Source organism: Varanus komodoensis, unplaced genomic scaffold, assembly GCF_004798865.1.
Source record: "Varanus komodoensis strain SLA01 unplaced genomic scaffold, ASM479886v1 scaffold3, whole genome shotgun sequence".
In the NCBI taxonomy this organism is placed as follows: Eukaryota; Metazoa; Chordata; class Lepidosauria; order Squamata; family Varanidae; genus Varanus; species Varanus komodoensis.
The window spans coordinates 51679242-51703450 of NW_025335761.1; the positions used below are offsets into that span (position 1 = coordinate 51679242).

General features: G+C 44.3%; 1 protein-coding gene across 1 annotated transcript in view; it reads right to left on the reverse strand.

Annotated features, from left to right (window-relative positions):
* BEGAIN (brain enriched guanylate kinase associated) overlaps positions 1-24209 on the reverse strand; it is a 178302-nt gene that overhangs the window by 76674 nt on the left and 77419 nt on the right. Inside the window, exons 2-3 of the mRNA XM_044436868.1 lie at positions 13439-13600; positions 8390-8456 (exon numbers count right to left, since the gene is read on the reverse strand). Of these exons, the coding sequence (XP_044292803.1) occupies positions 8390-8456; positions 13439-13600 (229 nt within the window). The remainder of the gene's footprint in view (positions 1-8389; positions 8457-13438; positions 13601-24209) is intronic.

Here is a 24209-nt window from a genome sequence, read left to right on the forward strand (position 1 = left end):
TGACCTCTAGCTTAAGTGGCTTTAATTAGATCATGTCATGGAGGAGAAGACTATGAATGTCTAGTAGTCACACAACAGCCAAATGCAGCCTCCATTTTCAGAAGAAGTTTTATACATCTGATTACAAGGTGCTGGAGTCAAACTATGGCAAGAGACCATCTCCTCATATCACAGCCCATGAGCTAGCTGGAGGGATCCACTGGTTTGTTAAAGATCAGAACCTGCTCATTGGCAGCCACACATACATCTTTTAGGAAAAGCTCACAAATTCCTTGGCTTGCGAATGCACTGGCAAAACACATTTATTACAAAAGCATGCACTATAAAAACAGGCATTTGGAAAGCCATCCCTCCTGCCCTGCCTCAGCATTTTCATGTATTTGCCAATTAGAGAAAGTACACCTTTGGGTTCAGGCTTTAAAATATGTACACCTGCAGGCACGCTTTCCCTGTTCAGAGACCAAGATCCCATTTGGAAATGGGAATGAGGTGGACCAAATTTTGTGGTGGAACTTGGAGAAGCTCAGTAAGTTCAAGCTTCATGACTCTGCCCATTCTTAATGGGAATGTAGCTGGAAACCACTGATTTAAAAGCATTGGTCTCTGTTGGATGGAAATAAACATTGGATTCCATTCATTTTAGCAATTGTTATCTTCCACCAGTATTTCTCTGGCAGACAGCCCGTGGTGGTTTAAGTCACCCAGTTGGTTTTGTGCCCAGTAAGAACCCAGATCTCAACATTAATTACTACACCACACTGGCTTTTCACCTTTCCAGAGCACCTTTTGCTGGATAATGTATAGGATGCTTTGGCATGTTCCCACATCAGCAGTTCTTATGCACAAATTTAGTGGTGGAGCAGAACTGAATTAGCTGTCAAGCCCACCCAATGTATCTCTCAATAGCTCTGTCCCAGTTCTGGAAATTCAGGTTCCATTTGAAATCCATGCCTTCTCGGCAATTTTATCCATAATTCCGCACATGGGAACAATGAGGAAAGTTGGCCAGACACTTTACAGTGGCAAGCTGGCAGACCTCATACATTTTTGTTCCTTTATGAAGGATGATGACTTTGAAGTTGACTTTGAGCAGTTGGAGTGATTTAAAACATCTCTCTTACTATTTCTCTTCTGAGAAGAGCTTTATAACATTTTTGTGAACATTAAATGGGGACAACCTAAATATAGATTCCATGGAGGCAACACAAGAAGCAAGGAAAGTTATAGTCAGTTGCCCAAAAGTCTTGTTTTCTCTCAGTGGGGGATGTGTATTGTCTGATGACATCCAGGTACAGTCAGTTATAGTGGAAGCCAACAATGCTTGGCTCTTAATGGAGAAGGTTCTTCTTTGAAACTATATTCCCCTTAAAAGACAGGAAGTTGCTGAAGGGAGAAGCTGCAGCTTGGTGGGAGATCCAATCTTTGCACGCAGAGTTCAGTCACTGCTATATTCAGGACTGGAAAAAACTCCTGCCTTCAATTCTAGAAAGATGCTGCTGCCTGCCAGTGTCGACTATACGGAGTCAAGAGCTTCATTCAGTGCAAGGAAGTGTCCTATTCTCTTACGTGCTTATGATCATTTGGGAAGTGGAAGATAGCCATGCTATGCAATTACGTATTATGCCACATCACAAGAAATATGTGGAAGAAAGCAGCTGGAAGCGTCTTGCCCAAGGAGCCCCAAAAGCCTCATAGCTATGAGAGTTTCTGAACAGAATTCCAAGGCAGGTGATGCATAGGTAATGAAGACAGCTGTCACCATGACCAGGCTGGGAATGAGCAACACCATTCATTGTGCCAACGCAGTCGGAACGGAAAACATCTTTCCCCCACCCCCAGCAAATCACCTCAAAACAAACTCACTAAAATAGTTTATGCATGTTATATCAAGGGAAGAGCCTGCCATAATACAACGTATAATAAAATCCTCCAGAGATTTATCATAGCAACAACCCTGTCACATGCCTGGACAAGGTAATTTAAAAGGCTCTTATTAAATTTCAAAGACAGAATGCAAATACAGCCTTTATAAATGACCTAAAATTGCTGCAGCAGATACCAAATTCAATACCGGAAATAACAATCCAAGAAGTAATATTAAGTTGACTAGGCAGGAAATGAAAAAAATCTCTCTTCAAAGGCCCCGAGGAACATTTGCAGTATTTATAAACTATAGTGAACTTTAAAAACCAGTGGATGCTCTAGTCATAAACATCATTGTATGCACAATGCATGTTGGATATTTTAAAATGTTCAAGTATATACAGGTTACAGCAGGAAATCAGCATTTAGAAGTTTAGCAGAGTCTATTCCATATCATTAACACTACTGAAAATCCCTTTTGAATTCCGTGAAGCATTTAACAGCCATTCTCATAATAGCAGGGTTACTGCTGCACAGCTTCTCCCACACCAATCAGAGAATGTCTAACACACCTTTTGCCCTGGATTGCTGCTAGTGCAGATTACCAATGCAATACGTGCGCCAAACGAAATATTCAACAATCACGCATAGTGGACCTATGCACAATATGTTTTCTACTCTTGTGCAAGCAAGTGCACCCTCCATTTGGATTGAGACCATGGTGCTCTGGGAGGGATGGGGTGAACTCTTCCTCTCAGCTTTTCCTCTCACTGAAATTTTGCCTCCAACTGAGACTTTCCCCTCTTTCTTTAACTCTCCGGGAGGGATTTCAAAGAAAAACTGAGGAGGTTTAACACGCACCCTCAGGGTGCAGTGTCCTCGACCCAGATCAGGGCCTGGCACCTGCACTTGTAGGAGAATAAGCAGAACTACAGCAAATAGCTTTGCTATGAATGATTAGCTGAATATTCATTCAGTTCCATGACGTGAGACTGGGCATCACCTCCACGACTGCTGCCAGTGGTGTACCAGCCGTCCCCATCAGTGGAAGTTGTCAGGATCTGCCCCGATCATAAATATGGTGGACCCCACATAAATATGCAGGGGGAAAATGCCATCAGTTAATTAGACAGTGGCCCTGTTTGCCTTCTCAGGGCAGCTGAAACCAGCCCCCGTGGCTTGTTGGAGCTGCCGCGTGCACCAACGCATGCTGGCTGATGTTCCCATTTCCTGGAATGGTGCAGTTTGCCGCATCCTCCCAATCTGGCCTCATGGCTTGTTTGGGGTGGGCTGCCACACGCCAGCGCTCTCACGGGCTGTTGTGGCAGGAGAAACCTTACTCTGCACCTTAACTGGAAAGTAAGCTGACTGAATTCGGTGGGATCTGCTTCTGAATAAACCCGTTGAGGATGATGCTGTTGCTGTCGCAAAGCTGAGCACGCCAAAGTTGGATAATACATGTCATGTTACATCAGCGTTAGAACTACAGGCATGATCCTGTACATGCTTAGACAGAAACACACTGTACAATCCCTAGCATGGAGGCAGGGGAATGCTGAGAGCTACAAGACTTTTTTCTGTTTAGATACGCACACGATGGCACCCAGATAACATTGCCGCAACACACAAGTGAGTCAGCCAGATTTGCCAGCCCTTCTCAGCTGAACCAGTGGCATGCATCATTTTAAAATATCCATTTTGGTAAAGAGATGGTAACATCCCTTCAGCCTATGTTTTATGATTGCCCATCCGTTCACTGAAAGGATCAGGTTTTGTGCAAATCTACCAATTCCTGAAAATGCACAAATCTTGCCAACATAGGCAAGTCCCTCCAAAATGTACATGCTTACACTTCAGCCTATGCAAAGACGCACATTTTTGGTTGCCTCTTCTTATTTTCTATGAGGAAATTTACATGAGATTATAGGAAAAATATAACAACACTACACAGGTCTGCAGAATCCATGCAAAGCCAGTCAGTTGTAGAACCCGTGGATCAGAGTCTTAGGAATTTGAGCTCCTTTGAATCCATTGTGGATTCCTCCAACGTTCCTACCTACAACTGAGCCACTGCTGATCCAAATGTGTATCTAGCCTGACACACCCCCTATCTTAAATATGACCATTTCCAGATTTTCAGAATGTTTGCTCAATCAACTGGTGAGATCCAGGTGGCAAATAAGAAAGCCAAACTCATCTGTGGGTCCATCTGCTCTCACAGGGAGCAGGTGAATTCTTCTATTGTGTAGACTTATTTTAATTCAAGAAATATTGCATGCTTAAGATTCTCAGATCATACTCATTAGGATTGCTTTCTTAAAAGTGGCCAGATTTCTCCTCCACACCAGCTGGAGAATCTTCCCACAGTAGAGAAAGCTCTAATATTTTGAAAGATCCTGCTTAATGGCATCACAGGCAGTTCAGCTGCGTGGTGAAGAGGCACTAAACTAATGGGAATAATCTTTAGGAGGAAAAGTGTTTATTAACCACACATGCACACACTTTCAGAAGTTTCTTTCCAGTCTGTTGAACCTCTTGTAAGGTTCATGGCCTTCACAGAAACAGAGAAACGGAACAAGTCAGAAGGGGCCTCCCAGGCCATCTAGTCCGACCCCCAGCTCCAGCCAGCTCCGCTCATGACATGCCTACCATCTGCATGTCTAGCCTATCCTTGAACACCCTCACCGATGGGGTTTCAACCACCTCCTATGGAAGCCCATTCCATACCCTTGGGATCCTAATCGTCAGGAAGTGCTTCCTGGCATCCAAATTGAAACTTGGTTCCCTGAGCTTGGCTCCGTTGGAGCACATCCTGCCTTCCTCTGCAGGGGAGAACAGGTCTCTACACACCTCCGTGTGACACCCCTCATGTACCTGTATGTCGCCAACAGATCCCCTCAGAATCTCCTCTTCTCCAGGCTGAAGAGACCCAGTTCCCTCAGCCTTGCCTCATATGACTTTCCCTGCAATCTGGCCACCATCCTTGTGGCCCTATGCTGCACTGATTCTAAACTGGCTATATTCTTCCTGTAATGTGTAGCCCAGAACTGAACACAATACTCCAGTTGCGGGTGCACCAGAGTTGTACAGAGTGGCAGTAATACCTCTCAATCTAGAAGGCTCCTGGCTCTGCAACAAAGGGTGGTGTTTGCCCTCTTGACCACCGCATATTTGCCTGTATGCTGCATACTGCTGTTCCCACATCACTTGTTATGAAAAGATACAGAGACTTGTGTTATGGAAATTCTTTTTCCTGATTTAATCAACCCCTTTGATCTGGTTCAGTGTATAACAAACCCTTTGGAAGAGAGGCAAGCAGGGCCTGAGAGCTGCTCAACAAGACGGGAGAAGGAATCCCAAGATGGCAAAAGGTATCTAGTTGACCTCTGATACTAGACAAGGAGATGGGTGGAGCTGCAAATGTGGTGACTGGTGGAGCTAATGGATTACCTCCATTGTCTCCATTGTGGTGGAGATAATGCCATTGGTATACTAAAGGGGAATCTCTGTCTTGATGCGATTAGGAAAACACAGGAAAAGGAGAGACACAGGTATAGTAAATATTCCAACAGTGATGAGATTAGTTTAGAAAGAGCCAGAAGACATAAAAGCATCAAGAATAGTTCAATGAATTCTAATTTGGATTAAAATGTCTAACTAGGGGACACAACACCATGAGAACAATCGCAAAGAGGTAATGGGAAGTTTCACTGCTCATGCAAGTGAGCCCCCCTTTCTCCATAAGAGACTCAAAATAAAGAAAGAGATTTGCTTCCATCAAGGAAATCAGCCCAGAAACCAAGTGCATCTGCGTTGAGGCCACAAAAAGCCTCTCACCTTGTTGGAGCCGTGATGAAGATGGGCCTATGATCTGGGGCTTTCCTTTCCATGCAACTGGGGTACTTGTCCCCATGCCGTCTTCCTTTAGTGAGCGATTCAGAGCACAGGGGCTTTGCTCTCTTAAGAATCAATAAGTGGAAATCTGGATGATGTACAGTGGGCAGTCTTGCCTCCAAATTTATAAATCAGATACATTTAAGTTGCAGTTGAAGACTCTGTATCTTTTCAGCCCTTTGTGAAATAAACCTATTCCTGGTATTCTAATGTGCCTAAGTGTGTGTTGGCATAGGAAATGGAAGTCAAGGGAAATGCATGTTAGACTCCAGGAAAAGATCTTGCACTTCTCAAGGGGGTGAAAGGTGGGAAGGTATCATAAATATCGACTCAGACAATTCTCACGTGTAACAACCAATGAGCAACCACAACTGGAAAAAAAGCGAATCACTTGCTTGAGGGTACTTGAGAGCTACTGTGGGGTAGTGGTTAAGAGTGCAGGACTGGGATGCAGGCGATCTGGGTTCAAGTCCCCACTCAGCCACGCAGCTAACTGGGTGGCTTTGGGCCAGTCACAGACTCGCTGCCCAACCTACCTCACAGGGCTGTTGCAAGAATGAGAGTTGGGGAAGGGTGAGAATTATGTAAGCAGGCTTGAGGAAAAAGGGCAGGATCTAAATATAACAAATAAGTAAATACTTAGAACATTTTATGGCTGAGCTAGGAACCTGGTCTCAGGCTCTCTTAAAAGACTCTGCCCTTTCTCACTTGCTTGGGGCTGTCTCTCAAAACACTTGCATGATGCCACCAGTTCTGGGCACCACATGTCAAGAAAGCAGCACACAAACTGGAAACAGTTCAAAGAAGGGCCACCAACATGATCCAGGGACTGGAAACAAAGCCTTGAGGGGAGTGATGGAAAAAACTGGGCATGTTCAGCCTTGAGAAGAGAAGACTGAGGGGAGGTATAATACCATTTTTCAAGTACCTAAAAGACTGTCACACAGACGGGGCCAGGATCTCCTCCCAGTCAAGAGTGCAGGACATGGAATAACAGGCTCAAGTTACTGGGAACCAGTTCTGGCTAGACGTCGGGAAGAACTTCCTGACTGTTAGAACAGTATGGCAATGGAACCAATTACCTAGGGAGGTGGTGGGCTCTCCCTGCCTGGATGGTTTGGTTGCGAATCCTGCAGTGAGCAGCTATTTAGACTCAATGGCCTGATTGGCCCCTTCCAACCCTACTGTTCTATGATTCCATCATCCTACTTCTCTCTCCACAAACCCCTCCTTAAATCTGACCCTTTTCATGAAAGCTTCAGCATGGGCTGGGCTACGCCTGGCATGTATGCCTGAACCTGTGCCAGAGATCATTTTCAGTTGCCCCCTGTCGCCACCGCTTCACAGAATTCTGCAGGGGGTTTATGGTGGCAGAAATAATTAGCAGTTTGTCACTGAATATCTGGGGACTGTGCTATAGAGGTCAAATTCTGCTCAAACAAGATCATTTGATCTGCTGAAGTGACCCCTGCTTTACACAAGCACTTCCTGCACTGTTATTAAACCTATTTTCACTACAGAGAAAGTTCATTATGGGGCAGATCAGAAATATAACACAGAATTATCATAATCACACAATTGTTCCCCCTTTTGGCCCTGCTTCCACTTTCCTCCCACTGTCCAGTTTTCCTTGTGTCAATGTTTTGGATTGTAAGCTTCTTGGGGCAGAGTATCCTCTAGTATCCTGGATAGTTGAAGAAGTGTGGCAGGTATTGAAAGCTGGGACCCAGGGCTTGGCTCAAACACTTTGCTGCCATGGATAAGTCAGAGCCACCCTCATCCCCCCTGCCCCAATTTTCATGTTCAAAAGTTGACCAGACCAGCAGTTTAATCTCATTTTGGTACTGGCAACAGAATAATATCTTCTCTCGCACTTGAGAGCAGCAAGGGCATATGGAACCTCATCTTCTCTGTGCCCCCCTCCCAGTATCTGGCACCTGAGGCATCAGCCTCACTCTCCCAAATGGCAGGGCTGGCCTTCTGCTTGTAACGCATTTTCTCAGCCAGTGTGATTAGGACAAACAAGAGGGTATTGCGTGAACCTTCTAAGGGTTCCAGCCAGTCAGCCTTCCATGGCCACTTCCAGGAAACTCCACTACATTGTCCTGTTTTTCCTCCTCCTATCCCCCTGAACAGACAGGGTAGTTTGTAACTATGGTGCATGCTTAGTCCTGATGTGGTCTGTTTCAATTTTTTGTTCCCCCCAAATACGTTTTTGTACTGCAACAAAATGTGGGGTTCCCCTGATTACAGTAATAGTAACCTCCTGTTTTGTCAGTGTTCCAGTTTTAGCTATAATCCTATTGGCACCCAGCAGCTGAGTCTGATATTAAAGGGGATGATTGGGTAACAAAACAATCTTTTCCAAAGTTCCTAAATTCATCAAGTAGCAGGAAGGGGTTTTTTTCCTTCTAGCTAGAAAATCAGATAGTCACGTTGTGAGTAGAAGCACACCTCCTAGGGAGAAATCCTACTGAATTCATTAAGTCTTACTTCTAATAAAACACATTGGGAATTAAACAGTCACAGCTTAAATGCACGGTTCATCAATGTTAGTTCTGCCTCAATTCATGAATGTTCAAAGAATCATAAAGATATGCTTAATAACAGAATAAGAGGCCCCTGCACTTACCATCCTGTACAGTTTGTCTTCTAGGTCTTGATTAATTCTTTGTAAGGCTAGGTAATTGTTTTGTATCCTAAAAGAAAGACAAAATCATGCAGTTATTATTAATGGCATTGCATTCTTCTTTATCCCACCTTAATTCTTCTTGTGGAGAAACCACGAAGCCTCCATATTTCCAAGGATATTTACATACCCTCACCAGAACAGCCCTGCAAGGTAGGCTAGGCTAAGAGTGAGTGGTCATCCCAAAGTCACCCAGCGAGCTTCAGGGCTGAGCAGGCACAAGCCAGTCACCAGACCAGCACTCAATTCCCGCTTCCCACTTTGCATATTCCATGCTGCACTTTTAGAACCTCATTTTTTAAACATCTGAAATGGTAACTTAGTTTCCTACTGACTTTAATTTATGTCTATTTGATCATTACTTTCAGCCACATAATAAAGTCTTTTTGATCAATATAAAGCCAAGATTTGTAGACTGAAATCTCAAAAAGAACCAGTTTGTAGCAAAGCCCTCGGAGGGTTCAGCTCACAATCTAGCTGGCCACAGGTTCATGGGCTTTTTATTTACACTTAAGGATGCTCAGGCATTCATCTGCGTGGGTTGGAGGCTACCCTCCCCAGCCCCCGCCCACCCAAATGCAAAGACTGAATGTGTGTAGACAGGCGGAAACCGGATGTCCCATCGGCTCACTTGAAAGTGATGCCGTGGGGACAGTGTTGGACTAACATCAGAAAGATTCAGGCTCAAACCCCCACCAAGCTGCAAAGATTACTGAGTGCTTTTGGCCCATTCCTCTCAGCATAGGCTACTGCACAGGGCTGCTGTGAGATGAAAATGGGGATGTGGAAAAACCGTGTCTACCACCCTAAACTCCTTAGAGGGAAGATGGGGAAAATGGACTCAAGAATAATATACCCATCAGAGAGCTTGGATTAGCTTTACTTCCTTGATGGTCACACACTGTAGGTTTTGTTTTTTGCTGTGAAGAGACTCATTGAAGACCAGAGAGGCTGAAATACATTGACTATAGACCCTGCTTCATACCCTTGTTCTGAATTGTCTTTCTTCCAGGCAGAAAGCCAAATTGGACTGGCTAAGTATATTTGTCACATCACCTCTGGAGAAGGGGATCAATGGGGAAGGAGGAGAGACAAGAAAAGGGAAAATGGCGTAGAGGCAGCAACCAAGAGGTGAAAAAATGCCGCTGAACAGTGAAAGAATAAACACATACACACAGAAGTGAATATTAAGCACAATCTGAATGATAAAAAGAAGAGAAAAAAAGAGAAAAAAAACTTTATTCATTCTTCGGGTAATTGGAGTTGGTGACCGTGGAAGGAAAACTATTCCAGATAAATTTAATTTAGGAAAATGATTCCAACATATTCTAAATAAATTATTCCAACCGATTTAATTTGGATTAAATGTGAATGTCACAAGATGCAATCCATAAGTGCACCTCAGTTCTGCAATGGAAAAACAAAAACCCCAAAGGGAGAATGAGACATCTTCTGATCTGTCTCCATTGCTCAGTGCTATGAAGTTTCTTTTCTAGCAACATGGCAAAAATGTCTCTTAAAAGGCAACAGGGATTACAGAATATGTCCTCTCTTTAGGTACATTGCCCCTGAGGAGCCCCTTTTGCAGAGAACATTGAACTCTGAGGCAAGACAAAGAATATACAGACTGATACAGTTATTCTGAAAGAGAAATTTCCAGAGGAAATTTCCTGGGAGGTTTAAATGGGACAGGATGGTCCTTCTCCATTCACTTCTTTTCCCATTTTGTATCCATGTGAAAGCACACCTATTGTCAGCAATGGAGGAAGTGTGTGGCAAGAAAGCTGAGAACCACCAGGGCTTCCTCGGAGCCTGTGTTCAGGATAAAAGCAAAGTGGCTGCAGGGCAACCTCCTTTCTTGTATTCTACAAACAGACTGAAGACGCAATTCTATGCAAGTTTGGACAGAAAAGAGACAAGCTTAGATGGAGGAAAGCTATGCTGGCTAGGAAGTGTGCAGCCTTTTCTGTCCAAACTTGGGTTGTGTCTTAAGGCATTCTTGATTCAAAGCATGTTCAGCTGCTGCCTATAATTTGTTGGCAGATTCTGTTTTATTGGGTAATTTTAATTGGTTTTTACCATTTGTTTTGGATTGTTTGATCATTAACACAGTTGAAACAGCTGGAGAAAGGTGTTGTGAAAGGGTTGTTGATGAAAAAATGGGCTCAGATACAAAAACTTTTCAACGCTGGTATTCTCCATATAGGGACCTGTGAAAACATTTTTCGCAGTGATGGCTTGGAAACTCGGTGTACAGTTGTCCTCATATCCAGGCACTCTAGCTGTGAAAGCTTTGTGGGAAGTTTACTGCTGCATGGAGGATGTGTTCCATCCAGTTCTTGTACATGTTGATATTTATTGGCTAATGACAGAAATATGGTTAAGAAGAGTCTAAAATTATTATGCAAGTTTGGTGGCTCTGGAAAAGAATCAGTCATATTGCAACCCCGCACCCATTTGACTCTATAAAGGAAGCCACAGCCGGGAATTTACAGGTGCTGAGCAGGGCTGCCATGGATAGGACATGCTGGAGGGCGTTCATTCATAGAGTAAAAGGCCAGAGGTGACCTGATGACACAGAATTACACCATACCCACTTACCAGGGTGTATGTTCCACGGCATTCATTTCTTCCGAGCAGGGCTGTCTACAACTGTATGAGCTTCTCAAAAGAGACTACTTTGTTATTTTTCTATGTAGGCCATGCCAAAACTCCATTCTTTTCTGGTAAGTGATGAAAATAGGATTGAAGTTGGCTATTTACTGAAGACAGCCAAACAGGCTGTTCCATAAAGACAGCAGAACAGCCATGCTGGATCAGACCAAAGGTCTATCTTTGGGGCCTCCAACTTATTTGGATCAGTAAGCACATGTGGAAGTTATGGGTGCTTTCACAAAATAGCTGCCAAGGGCAGGGCACTGCACATTCATAAAATGTTTGCCATGATGGGCATTGGCAGTCACAACATACGAGGTGTGTCCAGAACAAAATGAGAATGAAGTCCCTACGTTTGAGAAGGGCTCTGTGAAGGGAGAAGCTGGCCAAGGTCACTTGGGGTGGGGTACCAGATATACGTTAGAACACCAATCCATTGCATTGCATTCCAGCCCTGTCTGAGTCCAGGCATTCTCTTTTGTGACACCCTGTTCAAAAGCCTTGCAGTAAGAATAATGCCAGTAATTTTGGGACAGTGGTACGCGATAAAATTGTGTGAAATTGGGTAAACATGCATCAGAAACTTTGGAAATGGTGAGGAAAGCTTATGGAGAAGCAGTGCTATCATCTGCACAAGTTTACCGCTGACACAAGTTGAGATCAGCTCAACTTGGATCCTTTGACACGACAATAAACCGAGCCACAGTGCTTTGGCTGCCAGAGAGTTTTTGGCCGAAAAACACATCACGGTGCTTCCCCATCCACCCTACAGCCCCAACTTGGCTCCTTGTGACTTTTTCATCTTCCCAAAGATGAAGAATGGTGTGAAAGGGCACCCTTTTGGTAGTGCGGATAACGTCCAAAGAGCCACTACGCAGGCTCTGAATGCCATCCCACTTGAAGACTTCCAGGGATGCTATGAAGAACGGAAAAATCACTGGGAGCATTGTGTACACTCACAGGGTGCATACTTTGAAGGAGACAATTTTCAATTGTTAATTTTTTCAGTAAAAGAATTTTAAAAATACTATTCCAATTACTTTCTGGACACACCTCATATTCATTTTTCAGAAGGCAAACTGATCAATCTAAAAGAAGAGTAAGTTGTCTAAGTACAAGGTGCAGTGGACTCCGAACTCCAGCACAGAAAAGCACTGCTCTGGACCCAAGTAAGGGCAGCCCTGGAAGGCAGGACTTCGCAACATGCCAGTCTCCCCTCCCACTTTAAGAAATCTTAAGAAACAAAATAAGCATCAGGAGGGGCAGCAAGCTGGTGAGCACCAAGAAAGGTTCCTGCAGGCACATGCATGTCCACAAGCACCACACTGGAGACCTCAAGCCTACTCCACACTGCTCTTTGTTCCAGCAGGAGTCAGCTGGACGCCTACAGGGTGTGAAGGCAACAGCATCTTCCCAGTTGCGCATGGCAGCAGGCAGAGCGAATATAGATCCAACATGCCTGCCAGCCCTTGACAGCCACATCTTTCATGCATTGGTCTTGAAAGCCATTTTAGTTGGAGGTCATTGTCACAGCTTGTGGTTGGATATTCCCTAGTTCAGGAATTTAGTTCAAGGATCAGCCACAACTAGCAGGATGAAAGTTAGGGGCCTGTGGGTGTTGGTGGTTGTAGTTGGAAGCATCTGGAGAACACCAGGTTGCCTGTTATTGTTGTTAGGTGCCATCAAGTTGCCTCCCAGTTATGGCGACCCCATGAATGGAAGCCCTCCAGAGTGTCCTACCTGGGACAGCCCTGCTCAACTTTTGTAATTCAAGGCTGTGGCTTCTTTTAGGGAGTCAAGCCATTTCCTAGCTGGTCTTCCTTTTCTTCTTCTGCCTTCAGCTTTTCCTTGCATGATCATCTCAGGATGTGCCCAAAGCATGAGTTTTGTCATTTTTGCTTCTAGGGAAAGTTCTGGTTTGATCTGATTGAGGATCAGGTTGCCTACTGTGTACTATAGGAAGAGATACTCCAACTTACCTTAATCTTCCATGCAGCTCTCCTCTAGTGTTATAGGAGAGGGAAAAGCCTTCTCTTTAAACTCTTTCTCCACATGATGCATATTTTTATGCATTTTCTCATGCCCCCATCCCCTACATGCCCCCATTCTAAGCTAAAGAGCCCCCAAATTGGTAACTTTCCCTAACAGGGGCATTGTGCCACCTCCTTGCCCACTTTGGTCATTTGGCTGTGAGATTTACCAGTCACTGTTAACATTTTCCAAGCAACCTCCTTCAGAATTTCCAACAGATGCCAACCTTCCTCAAATCTCTGACTTTTTCCTAAAATAAGACACACAACTGCATTCACAGTAATGCCAATGAATTCAGAAACAAACCGTCTCAGTTTTTCCGTCACTTTTTCGAGTTCTTCCTGAGCACGTCTCAGTTCCACTTCGAGATACTGACGTGTAGAATCAAATTCTGTTTCAAGCATTTCCAGTTTGTGAGTTGTGTAGGAGAGACGCTTGCGAAGTTCCCCTTTCTGTTCCTGCAACGTGCTGGAAGGACAAATTTTGCTGCTGATTAACCATTCTGCAGAGGTCCAAGTGACAGAATTGCTCACAGTCTCATAAATTAGACATTTTTGCAGCAATACAATGAAAAATAGCCCTTAATTATTAGTACTCAGTGTTTCTGCCATTCAAATTATAGCTGCCATCCTGTGGACCAAAATTACAGGTTTGCAAAATGACCTTTGGAAAGCTATAGTTGCCACCAATCTTTGTTTGTGGGAGTTTGCTCCCAGACTTATGGGAGACCTTTGGTCCATCTTGCTCGCCACAATCTACTGCAGGCTGTTGAGCTGCTCTGAGCTGCAAAGGCCGGATTCCATTGGCAGCAGCTCTTAAGAGCTGCATTCCAGCCGTGGGGAGGACCAAAGGCCAAACAGAGCGTGCCCAAAGGCCACAAGGATGGGGCCAAATGCCAAAAAGTCTTAAAGCAATTACTGCCTGGACCTCAGGACAGACATTTCAGCCTTCTAGCAGGGGGTGGGGGGAGCTGCACCAAAGCTAGAGAGCCACCAAGTGGTAAGTGGCCAGGGGAAAGGGTGAGAGGACAGGGGAAGCCTGAGTTTCCCTGATCCACTGGGACTAGCAGTGGCCCTTCAGTGTGTCCTGCACTGGCCTCTTACTACCCTCTTTTCTCTGGAAACGCTCTGGACTGGTCAGGGGGGCCTTCTGTGTGCACAGCAGATGGGCCCGGGTGCAAGGAACTACTACTGTGAAGTGGGAAGTTCTGATCCAGCAGAAGTTCCAGTTCTACTAATGGGAAGAAGAGGTGGGAGGAGGAACTTTACATAGTTTACTTTGTTTACAAGTAACAGGAAAATGCACAAACAACAATAAATGCTCAAAACGGTAGCAGGACAACAGTAACGCACCCTTCATGTTAGATGAGAAGACTCAAGGAGCAGCACTTACAAGAATCTCAGGGTTATAATTATGTTTAATACCATTATACCCTTACAGGCCCCACACAGGTTGCACCACATGAATAGGACGCCCAAACTGAGCAATCCTATGCATGTTTAAGCAGAATAAAGGCCTGTAACTGCCTGCATGCCCAGTTAGCTGCTCCTGCGAACCCAGGCCTCTGCAATTGGCCAGATGATGAGGTTGCTATGTATGCCTATGGGATTTTAATCAGCCTTCCCCAACCTTGTGCCTTCCAGACACATTTGGACTGCAACACCCAGAATTCTCAGTCGATGGCCCTGATGGAGGGGAATTCTGGGAGTTGTGGTCCAAATGCCTCTGAAGGCCACCAGTTTAGGGAAGCTTGATTTTAACAGTCTGATGGTTGCACTCTGCCCTTTACCCACCTTGAGGCTTGTGTGATTGAAAGGTGGGGTATATATATCTTCAACATAAATGCTCATCTCACATGAGTTTAATAAACACCATGCCAGCAGCACAGAACAAGGGTGTTTTATTTTTATTTATTTTTGGAGGGAGCAATCTTAAGGCCCTTAGGCAGCTTTTGAGGGTCCACTGAATATTTTGGGTTCTCAGTTCCAAGATGTTTGTTGGGAATAATGTTTTGAATCAGTTTTGCTCTGCCTAACTCAATGTTTCAATATCCCCAAAAGCACAAGGGCAGAGTTTTAAAATAATAGGTAGTCTTCCACAATGCTTTCTAATTACTTGGACTGCAGCACATTAAACCCCAGCTAATGAAATAAGCAGATTCTATAAATTTGGTAAGATTCTGTGCAATTGGAGAGCTCGATGTCTTATCAACACAACTCATCCTTTTTTTTTGGGGGGGGGGTCATTTTTTAAGGATCATTGACTGATCTATTTGGGTCCTGCACAGCACCAAAGTTTAATACCTGATGTGGAAAGCTAGATTCATAGCCAAGTGCATGCTACAAGAGAACTTAATAAAAATAAAGAAAAAAAGGGATGCAGAACTGATGGTCGGAAACAACAAAATGACATCCACTCTGGAGATTGCTGCAAGACTACTTCACCCTTTTACATTGCAAGGCCCACCCATTTATAGTTTATTATAGCCAGAAGAAGTAAAAGGGATCCCTGCATTGAGGAAGGGCTGCTCAGCTTCACATGTAAAAATATACTGTGATGGCAGAGAGGTGGGGCCAGAGAAGTAGAGCCTCCTTCACTTGTAGGTGATTAGCCAAACTTTATTCCTTGCAACTCCATCCCAACTTGGAAAAAAACAGAGAAGATGGCTACCTGTCTCTTACACTGTTCCTACGGGGCGCAAAAGGTGTTTCTACCTCCTCCACTCTGTGAAGATGGTTTGGACACCTGAACGTGAAGTATAGAAAGGTAAAAGCAATGGGAGGGATCATGACTTAGCAATACCATGCTTACCTGCAGACTGGACCCATGCTTAGGCACTCCAGCCAAAGGACATCAGGGAGCAAGGCTGGGAAAGTCCTCTGACTAAAGGCTTAGAGCATCCATTCCAAGCCTGGCAGTCTCCAGACGTCTTGGACTACAATTCCCAGCATGGGAAGCAAACAGCACTCACAGCTATATAACCGCGTGGCTATATAACCACAAAATGATGGCCAAGCTCCATCATTGCTAAGGCCCAATGATTTCAGCGGGTGAGACACCTATTTGGAGGGGAGGAAAGAAAATGGAAACGTATTTTGACTTCAGGGGAAGTGTTGAAGATTAGTGGTAGAGCACAGGTTTTGCATGCAAAAGGGTTTAAGGTTCAGTCCTCAGCATCTCCGGGTAAGGCGGCAAAAGGTCATACCAGATGCTGGAGAAGGCTGAGTCTGCCTTGGTATCTTTCTGCCCCATACTGGGGCATAGATGAAAGAATGCCAGGTGCAGGTTGGCTGCAAGACAGTGTATAAGAAGATAAGAAAAGCCATGCTGGATCAGACCAATGGTCCATCAGGTCCAGCACTCCATTCACATGTTGGCAAACCAGCTGTACACAGGCTCCCTCAAGCAGGATGGGTGCAAGACCTCTGCTTGGACAAGCTCCCCAGCAACTGGTGCATGCAGGCAGGCCGTCTCTGGTGAAGGAGGCAGTGCACGGCCAGCAGGGCTAGTATCCATCAATAGCATTTTCCTCCATGAATTTGTTCAATCCTCTTTTAAATCAAATTGGTGGACAACACCACTTCCCATGGCAGCAAATTCCATTGTGTAACTATACATTATGTGAAGAAGACCTTCCTTTTACCTATGCTAAATCTCCCAGCAATCCGCTTTATGGGGTTCAAGTGTTGTGGAAGAGGGAGAAAAATCTGTCCCTCTCCACTTTCTCCACATGTTCATTATTTTAAACACCTCTATCATGTCTCCCCCAAAATGAGACGGATTTAATCCATAAAGGAAGCCACAGCCTTGAACTTAGGAGAGCTGAGCAGGGCTGTCATGGAGAAGACATTTTGGAGGGCTTTCATTTGCCATAAGTTGGAGATGACTTGACAGCCCATAACAACAATATCTCCCCTTCCTCGCCATTTTTCTAAGCTAAACAGTCCCCGTTGTTGAAGCCACTCCTCACAGCCTGTTGATCATCTTGTTGCCCTCCTCTGTACCTTTTCCAACTCAACCCTGTCCTTCTTCAGGAAAGACAACCAGAACTGAATGCAGTATTCTAAGTGTGGACGCCCCAAGGATTTGTGAGGAAAATAAGTTTTTGGCAGTCCTATTTTCCTTTCCATTGCAAATTATGCTTAACAGGGAGTCTGCCTTTTTCACAGTAGCCAGCTTTGCCTTGTCACAGTGTGGCCAGTCAATCCGCTCTCCAGCCAATCAGGTGGTGCTCTGGGGGAGAAGTGTTGGCTGACCCAAGGAGATGAGAGAGGAAGTCCCTCCTTTCCTCTGGGTCACCCACTGTCCTCAAACAGGGCAGTCCCCTCACCCACGCCCAGCCTTCCCAGACATACCCATGTCGCTTGGTTACTTTGCTGCATTTATTATTTAATTATGATCTTATTTTGGTACTCCAACACTCCAACACTGTTGATGGAGCCCCCCACAACCCTTTTCTTGTGCAAGCAGTTGTGCATTACACTTGTGCAATGGCGTGCACAAGCAGAATGCACACTGGATTGCACAGAAGCCTAATGAACTTTGGTGTGCACAAATGTAATTTTTGCTGGATTCTTCTCTTGTGCATAGTCAAAACAGAGTTTCTGCCCCCAAAAGTAATTTGCATTGATGGAATGATGCCACTTGAAAGCATGGGTGGCTTTAAATCTGCTTTCTCCATTCCTGGTATGTTAGACCCGCAAAAATAAAAGCGTTTGCCAACCCTGTTTAAAACACACACCCTGGATCATGCCTTTGAGCACGTGCAGTTCTGCATTTTAGAATCCTAGTGGCATCCTGATTAAAGGAATAAAATGGAGTCTGCTTCTGCTGCCTTGATGCCCCCTGAGTAATAAAATATAACTTGGGAAGAGTGGCTTTAGGGACCCTGGAATTCAGTCCCTAAGTCAAGGCCTTGCTGCACTACTGCATAAACCCAAACACCAGTCCATTTCGGATGACCTTAAATACATGCAAGGTTGTGGTGGGTTGTCTTTTCAACATCTGCATCAGTTAAAAAAAGACTCAGTTAGGAAGTGCCCATATGCCGCCAGGACTCTAAAATCACAGTCCTGGAAATAACGTAATGTTTTGCTGACCTATTAAAAAGAAAGAAAACGATCTAGCACCTCTGTAATGAGTGCTGACAGGTTGTGCGCTGCTTAACAGACGGACTATACTCAATGCAGCCAAGTGCAAAGAACACTGACTCTTTGCACTGAACTAGTGAGCCTGGCTTCTGGGCTGTGTTCCAGAATGTGTGAAAGTATCACAGGTGGCGTATGATCTGAAACACTTGATCAGCCACTTCACTTCGATGGATGCACTCAATGGGCCATTCTGCTCAATGGGTCTGTTTTCACCGATGCAGACTGGGGGCTGAACTACACCTGGAAGCAGGAAGGGGCGATGGCCTGCAGCTTGCCCTTAAGGTGCTCAAGGTTTTTCCTTTCTCTCCTCTTCTCCTATGTTTAACTTGAGTAAGAAGACAGAGATGGTGGCAGCAGTGGGAAGGTGGGACTGGGATTCTATGGAAACTTCCAGGCTTCTTGGTGGAAAAACATGGTCCACACACATAAGTTATTAAGAGGAAGCCCTGGAGACACATTTTCCCACCAGAGATTCTTAGAGTCAATCCTTAGAGGAAAAAGACAAGGCTTCGTGTCCATATCTGCTATATCCCCTGACTTTCCTTTCTTCTTCAGAAAAGGGGATGGAGAGGAGTGAATAGCACCTGCTCTAATTGGGCAGGGCCAAGATGTTTTGAAGCAAAGTACAAGATGGCACCTTTCCTTCCTATTCTACGTACAAAAGCTGACTGGCTTAACCAGCGAAACTTACTACAGCACTTTCAATAGGATAATAACTACATAGGAATAGGCACATCTGACTGTTTCACAGCCAGAGCTGTAAAGTCTCAAGTTATTTTCTCAAATAGGAAGAACTGTGCATATTTTTCATAAATTCTTCTGAAAAATGAACTGAAAAGAATGAATGGGAAAATGAAAATGACGTCCTCATTTATCTGCATCAGCCAAAGTCTGGTGCAGCAATTCTATTCATGGAGAAGACCATGAGGAACATCTGGACCATGGCATCTGCCTGCCATACAGACTCCAAAGATAACGAGCCAGTCAGAAACAAAGAGATGGTTGAATGATATGCAGAAATTTGAATCTAGACTTTGACTAGCAAAGCACTGCTGCAGGATGGAAGGCTCTGTCTGTTTTGGGTTCTCTCATGCTTTGGTGTAAAAGGTAAAGGTAAAGGTTTCCCCTTGACGTTAAGTCCAGTCATGCCTGACTCTAAGGGGCGGTGCTCATCTCTGTTTCCTAGCTGAGGGAGCCAGCGTTTGTCTGCAGACAGTCTCCATGGTCATGTGGCCGGCATGACTAAACATCGAAGTGCACGGAACGCTGTTACCTGCCCACCGAAGTGGTACCTATTATCTACTTGCATTTGCATGCTTTCGAACTGCAAGGTTGGCAGGAGCTGGGACAGAGCAACGGGAACTCACCCCGTTGTGCGCATTCGAACGGGTGACCTTTTGATCATCCAGACCAGCAGCACAGCGGTTTAAACCACTGCGCCACCTGCATCCCTCATGCAGCATGCTGCAGAACCAAACCTGAATGAAACTCTCATCCTAGCAGACATCCACCATAGTTTAGAGGGGCCAGGGCCAGCTTATGTGATTTGCAGCTCTGTCCTCTGAGAGGGAAGAACATGTGGGGAATTTCAGATTCTCAACTCATTGCTAAGCTTGATCACATATAAAGCAGGGCTCTCTCTCTCTCCACCCCCCCCACCCCCGTGTTGTTTTAACAGCCAAACTTCACAGCAGTTTCTTATAGAGACACCATCAGGTGAAAATGCTTATTGCCAGGCTGTGCAAAGTTTCTTCAGCTCAACTTGCACTTAAGTCATGTTGACTTGAACATGTCAGGATGCCGGGGGGGGGGGGGGGACATTCAGCTTGCTTTGAATAGGTCATTTGGCAAGTTAAAATAAAATAAGGTGATATATGAGTCTGTTAATAGACCTAGAATTTGCATGTGAATGCATGTGGCTGAATCTTTGATTTATAAATTGTTCTTCTTTAGATTTTAGAGGACTTTAGAACATAAAGAAAACCTTAAAATGAATAGCAAAGTTAAAACAGAGAAAACATTATTTTTATTTAAAGGCAGTTCAGCTCGGGTACCTTTTGTGCCAAGGTTGTTAAATGAATGCACAAAAGCGTGGAGACAGCTCCTGGGGGAGGGGGGCTGGTTGTCCGTAGGTAATGTGTCAGCACAGAAGTGGTCTTTTTTGGGGTTTCGCTGACTGAGTCAGAAGAAGTCAGCTCTAATCTTGCCTGTGCAATTGCATATTTGGATCACTTGAGGCTCACAGTACTCCAACCACCAGCCAGAGTAGGAATTTTAAATCTAGTTCCAACATCCCCATTGCCAGCCTCAAGTCATCAGTCCAGACAATTTTGCAGGATGGGGCAAAACTTAAACACTACTTGGGCAACCACACAACATTCCAGGGGGGCTTGCCTTCATTATGAGCCAGTGTGGCGTAGTGGTTAAGAGCATGGGACTGGGACTCAGGCGATCTGGGTTCTAGTCCCCGCTCGGCCATGGAGCCAGCTGGGTGGCTTTGGGCCAGTCACAGACTCTCAGCCCAACCTACCTCACAGGGTTGTTGCTGTGGGGATAAGATGGAGGAGGAGATGTATTTCCTTGAGCCCTTTGCAGGAAAAAGGCAGGATAGAAATCGATAAATAAATAAATAATGTCGATATTGTAAAATATCTTGTTAAAAAGAGTCACTGCCTACATTGCTGGAGGTGGCACACCAAGAAAACTTCCAGGAGACACCTCCACCAAACACCTAGGAAGAGGAGGGCAGGTCTGGACATACTTAAAGATTTCTGGGTCATTTACAGTAGATTGGCAAGGACCTCTGATTCTGAATAGTTTAAGAACAGCAGCAGCAAAATGATCTCCACCACCTCACACAAGCCGATGTTTACTGAAACTTGACCAGGATACAACCACAATTGTAAGAAAGGCGGAAAAAGGTATTTTAATGAGAAAAAAACCCCAAAACTTTATTTAAATAGAAAATTAGAAGCATTTTAATTTTAAAAAACACATTGAAACAAAAATTGTATCCTTGTCAGCTCATGATCATTTTATTTGCTGTTGTTATGCTGCCTTGCATATGATAAGATACAAAAGAGGGAGAGTTTTAATTTGTTGAAGATTACAAAACAACCAATGAAAACAAATACCTTGGGTTAAGTTCTAGTCCCTTGACCTTAGTCAGATGGATTCTAAGATGGCTAGTCTTAGACTAAAGAATACTCCACACTGTTTTTACCCTGTAGGGAGCATCAAAGGAGCTGGTTGGTCTGCAGTGATGATCAGTCAGCACCATAAGCACTAAAAATTCATAGAAAATGGGCCCATAGGCAGCCTAAATGTTCTAGTTCCCCCCAAAATAATCCAGTGTTGGGGCATTTCTGCAGGTCTTTTAAAGACAAGCTGATAAATTGTTGTTATTTTAACTTACTTTGCAGTCATTCTGGATGCATATGTATGTTAAACAATGTTCACTAAGAAACTTCAACAATTGTTGGGGCTCTTGCTTCCAATTAAATGGAAAAGATAACGATTTGAGAAAGATCCGCTAGTGAGAAATCAAAAATAAGCACAACAGGAATATTTTTCTCATACAATCACAGAGTTGGAAGGGGTCACCTCACCCATTGAGTCCACTCGGTTATTTTCTACCAACTGTTCTAACCTATCAAGGTAATTCTGAATTTTATTTCTATGTCCTATTACATTAACTGTGCCACCCAATGCTGTGTGATCTGCAAATGTGAAAAGTGTGCCACCCACCTCTTGAACACCATTTCCAGTTTGGTCTTCCTGCTATGGAATCCCACTTGTCTGTGCTCTGAATGTATAAAAATCCACTTTCCTGATGTTCAAAGAAGTTTACAAGGATGTTTTGATGGAGCTTTGCTGTCAGTGGATTCACATACACCCTTAGCTGCTCTAGCAGAGTTGTTGAAAACAGTATTGTTTTGCATTTCCTGCAGTGGCCTCCCAACACGGTCAAGAAGTTTATAAATGCTGCCTCAACATTCTGATTCCTTTGCTACAACTGTGATGCTACTGCTTTAAGGTATTTTAGTATTTTTAGCAGAATATTGGTAAGAAAGGGGGAAAAACCACTGTCCTGATTGAGCAATCCAACTGCTTTATTGTTTAGATGACATTTTTCACAACGAGAAGATGCATTAATTTGAGTGTGAAAAGAATAAATTCTTCATCTGAATATATAAGCACAGCTGTATCTGAGTGTCCAGTTCATCACCGAACCAACAACTGTTATAAAGAGCTACCTGCATAAATTCAGGGAGCATGTCCCTTCTTCAAAAAACAAAACAAAACACATAGAGCTTTTCAAATACATCAAAATATTCCTTCTTCCTCAGGTTGTTTGTACTATTAGGAATTTTTGGCAATTCCACCATTGCACTGACCTACAGTAATAGCATCTGTACTTTTAAGAAGGCAAACTTTCCTTTTATTTTCTTAAAACATCTTTTCTGAATTTCATTATTTGTTTGTAAAAGGCTTAAGGGGGCAGAGAACTGTTGGAGGGAAGGTATTGTTGAGCATCCCACCCCCTAGTTATGGGCCTGACAGGAGAGGGAATTGATGTGCAGAATCCAGCAGATCAAAGCACGTGCTAGAAAGTAGGTCCAGCTGGCCAAATGATGAAGTGATGCTGGAACGTCTGCGCATTCAAATGGGATTACAATCATTTAATTCCTGCAGTCTGCTATAAGCTACCTTGAAATCCATTTGACTGAAAGTTGGGATATAATAATCTTCAAAATAAATAGAGAATTTGAGCTTTAATAAACAGCATACCAATGGCACAGAACCAGTGGTATTTCATTTTTGGAGGAAACAATCCTATAGCCCTTAAACAGCTGCTGAGGGGGCCAAAGGATGGTTTGGGTCCCCTCCTGTGAGGTGGAGGCAGTGCTCCAACCTCACAGGAAGGAATGTGCAATCAGACCCTGCTTGCCCGCCTTGCTACAGTCAACATAGAAAGAGCTGCAACTACAGCCTCTCCGAATCTGGGAAAATAACCTTAGAGTGGGAAAGGGGCATGTCTTGGGGAACGGTGGGAAAGAGAATGGGGAGGCCAGGGCAGGAGGTCTTCTGAAGCTACTCTAGTCTGTTTCCTTCCCCTCTGACATGTGTGGGGAAAGCTTATGTAGCAAAATATGGCTGGTAAAGATTGCCTCTGCTACTCCTCTCACTGTGCACAGGATGCCTCCGGGCCTTTGAGTTTGGGACCTTACAGCATTGTGACAGGACTTGCTGTTAAGGGTAAAGGGGAAGTGGTGCTGTAGGTAAATTCTCTGGTCCTTACATCTCAGTATCCACAGTCTCTTAGCCCAGATCAAATCCATCATGTTCAGCACGTGCCCTTTTATATGTGCTATCTTAACTATGTTTAGGTGGGAAGAATTCTGCCATCTGTCAGCCAACAGTTAATCTTGGATTTTAAAAACAATTTTTTTAAAAATGGAAGGACCAAAGAGCACTGGATGTTCACTTACAAGTCACCAAAGAAGATACTGTCTTGCATAAAATTTGCATAAGCTAATTTACCGTCATTGTACTAGATGCACATTTAGAAAAATACTTTAAATGGAATGGTAGTAGGATTCATATCATGGCCTTTAAATGGAAATATGCTACAGCTTGCTGCAGTGAGCAAGACCTATGTGTTTGCTGCTTCTGCTATCCAGGCAGGCAACCTCAAGGCCCTTTTCTTCTCACTTCTTTAAAACCAGACTTGCTCCAGACAGTCCTTCAGAGAGAGTACAATCCCCTGAAAAACCAAGCAGACAACTTTCCGCAGTAAAATAGGTCACATGGCTTTGCTAAAGCTGCAGCATGGTAACATATGAGCCACAGTCTCAGTTAGAAGGCCTGGTGGAACAGGAGGGACTCCGCCTGCATGTTAAAGACTAAGCAAACTGCCTGGTGGG